Genomic DNA, 5,207 nt, shown 5'->3' with positions numbered 1-5,207 from the left:
GTTCATCGCTGCCGCCGGCGGCCTTCAACTGGGTGGGTGGGGGAGGGAGGGAGGGAGGGAAATCGGGCCACTCGCCGCTGCTTCAACTGGGTGGGTAGGTGGGGGAGGGAAATTGGGGCGCAGCGAGCGGCAACCGCCGCGCCGTTCAGAAGCAGCGTTCGCCTCCCGCCTCCCAGCCAATGGCATGGCAGCAACCTTGAGCGACAGCTGGCCAGCCAATGGTTGACGGAGCGCATTTTGTCTTATGCTGTGTCTTACTCAATTATGTATAAGGGAGAGATTATATGTTGAATCCAAAAGAATCACAAATGGAATAAGTTTGCAAAAAAGGATTTGTAACCATAAAGTCCCCCCCCCCGAATGCTAGAGTGTTGCTTCTTTGGGGAATCAGCTTCTTTAGGGAGAGGGGGGGAGAAGCTTCTTTGGGGAAAATGTGGGGGCAGCATGTGCCTGCAATTCAAGCTGCAAATTCATAACCATAGGGATTTCCCCAAATGCTAGAGTGTCACCACACAATGGCCCCAATGTGATGATGACACTACCAGTGGTGTCTCCATGGGCTGCTGCTGTTTGGGGGTGGGACTTCCCCCACCGACCAGGTGGCCGGCGGATTGGGGCCCCCAAAATCGGGGGATCCCCTGGCCAACTAGGTGGATGGCAACCCTAATTATTATTCCTAGTTATTATCCATCTTATTCATTGTCTCTGTTGTATCAGTGTATGCAGTCACAGCGGTATTAAAGTTACTTTTATCTAATATAGGAAATCTGTTTAATTTGTTTTGTGTTAGCAAAATTTTACACTAGGCCCAGAAGTTATAGAGTCTAAATGTTAGAATCTAACATTTATATTCAAACCACATCCCATGCTGTTCTATCCTGCCCGTTAGCTGTGCAAATCTTTTCTGGATAATAGAATTGATTTCTCTAATCAGATTTCCTCACCAGTATGTATAATCTGCATATAGATTAATCCAATTTTTAGCTGCTTCAAAAGAATGTTTACAATTGGCTGCCTCCCCACATAGAACTCTAACATGATTTTCAGTCTGACGATTTGGTTCCTGAAAATAAGTTTGCTTGCTACCAAGAAATGTGACCAGTTGTACTTAGCATGTTTCCATGAACAGCTTCTTCTAGGATTTAGGGCCAAGCTAAGCACAGAAGGGAAATCCACTTGTGTTTATTTATGTGTCTTCCGATTTACAAGTAAAGTGGGAGAGAGGTCCTTTTAACAGAAAATTGAGTGCATGGGTGAGAGAAGCTAAACTCCGCAGCCTTCCCATCCTTACTGCCTGCCAAAGTGCCTCACAGGATTTAAGATCTAATACAAAAGATTTGATAAAAATATTATTTGGGGGAGTAACTGCCTGCTGGATCAGGTTCCGGTCATTGCAGAAGGCTGCTTGGCTGCTTTCTGCCCTCCCTCAGAAGGTCATTGATGGCAGTGAGAAGCCAAAGGGAAGGGGGTCTTCATCTGTAGCTACCGTAAGTACAACCATAGTGGAAATATGAGCTTTTGAATTCGTCATTCCCTTTCATTTACCTGTATTTGATGTTTCTATGGTATTATGACCTTTTGGTTAAACCGTATAAATTGACAACTTGGATTAAAGCAATGAAGCATAATGAAGAAAGTAACAGTGGAGAGGCAATGCTTCACCTGTGTTCTTCATTTTCTGTTAAAAATAGAAACACATGCATACATGCTTTATAGATTAACAGACACACACATAAATAAATGTCAGTGAACCCTTTCATGTCTATTTTGGCCTTTAACCTTTGAGGGAAAAAATAATTTTTCTCCTCAAAGGTTGAAGGCCAAAATAGACATTTTCCCCCCTCACAGGCAGCCATGTACTAGGCAACCAGAATGTTTGAATTTTCACATATGTAATTCTTCAGTCTGCAATACCTGAGCAAAGCTGTCAATTTTAGGATGTTTTGGAGTTCAGTAATTCATAGGGTCACCTTAAATCAGAAGAGACTTGACAACACATAACAGACACACATGGTTTGCCCCACTGTGTGCATCAAAATATCTGTATAATGGGGCCACCCATGGCTAGGGTAGCTCTTTCTGCAAACTTAGGTAAATCCCAAATTTACAGAAAAATCTGAACATTTTATATAAAAATGTTAAAATTATAAAAATTAGTGTAAGGCCTTAAACCCACCCTCAGTAACTTGTGATGTCTGTGTTGGTCAGGTATTGCAGAAAAACAGAACACACACACACAAACATGCTGTTTAAAAGACAGGGAGTGACCAAGTGGAGCGGGGAGATGTATAAGTGGAAAACTGGAGAGAAAGGAGGGGGAAAGAAAGTGCTGAGAAGGCTGGGGGGGGGGTAAGCCACGATTCTGAGGATTGGTGGGACCAAGCAAGATGAAAAGAAGTGGAAACTAGCTGAGGTGATGGGACTTTCCCTCCCTTGAAAGTCCTCATAGGTTTCCCTCTTGTATTATAACATTATTATATAGAAATATTTATACCGGCTCAGTGTGATCAGTCCATGACGTAAACTAATTAAAGCACTTACTTATCAAACATTCTGAAGAGATCTGAAAGCTCCTCTTCTGATTTTCCTTTGCTGTCATCTTTCATACACCTGACCATCATAACTAAGAACTCATCAAAATCTACAGTGCCACTGCCTGTCAACAACACAGGATTAAAAAAAAACACAGAATAACCCATCTCTCAGCTTGAGCAAATTCTGCATAAATAGAGCTTTAGATTTCAAACATGATGAAATAAGACCCAGTTAAAATATTATAAATAGTTGATTGAGGTTAGCTTTTGCTTTAATGGACAATTGTGTAAATTGTTATCACTCCTCAGACCTGACATTGGAAAACTTGTATGGGGCTGGGTTGAAAAGTTCTTACCCAACTTCTTCTTTCTTCATCTCCCCATCTTGAATTCAAAGAACTCCAAAGCAGTTAGTTTGTCAAAGGTCACCCTCTTTATCTTTTTCCTCCTCCTACCATCTCTCCACCAAAAACATTTCATTATATTTAAAGCGTCCTTCCTAAATGTTTAACCATCTACAACTCTGGAAGAAGATGCTCACCATCTTCATCTACTTCATCAATCATCTCCTGTAGCTCCTCGGGAGTAGGATTCTGCCCCAGCATTCTCATAACTTTTCCCAGCTCCTTTGTGCTGATGCACCCGTCCTCTGCACCAAGGACAAAGATGTCAAAAGCAGCCTTGAATTCTGTAGAGAGAAGTGAAATCAGTGCTTGTTATTGTATTGTTTTTAACAATAGAAAAGTTCACAAAGTCTTTTGCAGCCTTCCCAGCCATGATGGTCAGTAGATGCCCAGTATACCTTTCTCTTGTTTCCTCATTATACAAATGCTTGACTTACATCATGTGTGTGTGTAGCAGAAATGCAGCATTGACTAGCAACTAAGGGTTTTTCTGTGCTTTTGTAACATTTCATCTTTGCAAAGCAGGATCTCAGGAAGCAAGGCTAAGTGTACATACAAGTGTACACACCGACATCCTTTGTAGGCACTATTAGGAATCCTGTAAAAATAAGGATCCCAATCATTTGTACAAAGCCATTTGTAGAGCTATGTAGAGCTATAGACACAGGCATTGGAGGTGAGGCCAACAAGCACAATTGGTCTCCCCTCGATGGGTCTGGAACTGGACACACTTTGAACAACTGAACAACATTACAGTTGTGCCTCTCAAGCAATACATGGAAAATCTCCATACTGCATTCCTAGGTGGGTACTACCAAAACAGCCCAATTCCAATGAGCCCAAGTTTTTGGCCCGAATGGAATGCTAGCAGCTCCTTTAGCGTTTTTCTAAGAACTATTTGAAACAACCTGAATTCTCCTGCTCAGTCTTAAAAGAAAATAAAATGTGTTCCCCAAAATATTGAATGGATCTGGAAGTGGGATCTGAATGGATCGAGAATGAATTAATCTGGAAGCCAGATCTGAATGGATATGGAAGGATTCAGCTCTCTGCCTCCACTTCTGAATACCCCTATATGGAGAAGACATTGGTTGTTCAGGACATCGTTAAAAAAAAGATCAAAGCAGAAATTCAGCCCTAAAGAGGAAATATGAAGACCAGGCAATGCTGCCAACACATTACTGTATAAACACATCCCCCAACCACAACTCTTTAAGGCAACAATTATTCTCTTTGGATTCTGGCTGATTTTCATTGGTGGTGGTGAACTGGTGACTCTCAAGACTTTCACTCCAATTATAGTCTAACAATGGAGCAACGTTCATAGTAAGATTAAATGGCATACACTCACCATTTTTTTGTTCTTCTGTCAGCTGTTCAACCTTTTCACATAAAAATAAAAACAATCATTAAGTAAAAGCTGCAATGTGGTTTGGCTAATATGCACATTTCCTCCACAAGGAGCCTTCTGCCAATGCAAGGAATCGTGTATTCCACTGGCAAATGGCTCTTTCTATTGGAGGAAGGCTCTGCCATTAGTGAAATGCAATAATAAAACCCAACTAGAACAAAGTTTGAGTCTAGTGGCACCTCTAAGACCAACAAAGTTTTATTCAAAGTATAAGTTTCCGTGTGCATGCACACTTCCTCAGATACGTATCTGAAGAAGTGTGCTTTGTGCATTAAAGCTCATACCTTGAATAAAACTTTGTTGGTCTTAAAGGTGCCACTGGACTCAGACTTTGTTCTGCTGCTTCAGACCAACACAGCCACCTATCTGAAAAGCCAACTAGATTAGTGTAAATCAGTCATGTACAGAGCCATCCTACACAAGGCCCATTGATCTCAATGGAGTTAGAGTACAATTCTACTTAGGATGGCACTGCAAATCTCATAGTATCTGCAGACAGAACACACAGTGAGATGCTGCTTCATTAAGAAATAAATTATTTCCTGTTAGATCGCGCTAACAAAGGACTCTTAGAGTGATTCAGCAAGTGATTCAGCTTTATTGGAAGTAACGAACAAGCACTCAACTCAGTAAGAAACCAGAACAGAAAACAGTGGGAGCTTATGCTCCTTTTAAACATAACCGGGCTAATGTAGCCACGCCTATTTACAAATAACAACCAATGAGATTGCTAGAATAAAGACCAATGGGAGTCTTTCCCTCCTAGGGAATGGTACCGTTCTGATTGGTCGCTGTTACGAAGCGACCAATAGGAAGTTCGCTCAGAGGAGCCCTGGCCTGGCTCGAAGCTTAACATGG

At 41.7% G+C, this 5,207-nt stretch overlaps 1 protein-coding gene across 1 annotated transcript in view; it reads right to left on the bottom strand.

Annotated features, from left to right (window-relative positions):
- The window catches only part of TNNC1 (troponin C type 1 (slow)), a 17,880-nt gene that overhangs the window by 7,350 nt on the left and 5,323 nt on the right, over positions 1-5,207 (bottom strand). The window contains exons 2-4 of the mRNA XM_015420871.1: positions 4,290-4,320; positions 3,076-3,222; positions 2,542-2,656 (exon numbers count right to left, since the gene is read on the bottom strand). Of these exons, the coding sequence (XP_015276357.1) occupies positions 2,542-2,656; positions 3,076-3,222; positions 4,290-4,320 (293 nt within the window). The remainder of the gene's footprint in view (positions 1-2,541; positions 2,657-3,075; positions 3,223-4,289; positions 4,321-5,207) is intronic.

The sequence above is a fragment of the Gekko japonicus genome, unplaced genomic scaffold (genome assembly GCF_001447785.1).
Source record: "Gekko japonicus isolate JY-2015 unplaced genomic scaffold, Gekko_japonicus_V1.1 scaffold2264, whole genome shotgun sequence".
Classification (NCBI taxonomy): Eukaryota; Metazoa; Chordata; class Lepidosauria; order Squamata; family Gekkonidae; genus Gekko; species Gekko japonicus.
Note: the sequence above shows the minus strand (reverse complement) of the source record. Positions and strands in the feature narration are given on the sequence as shown.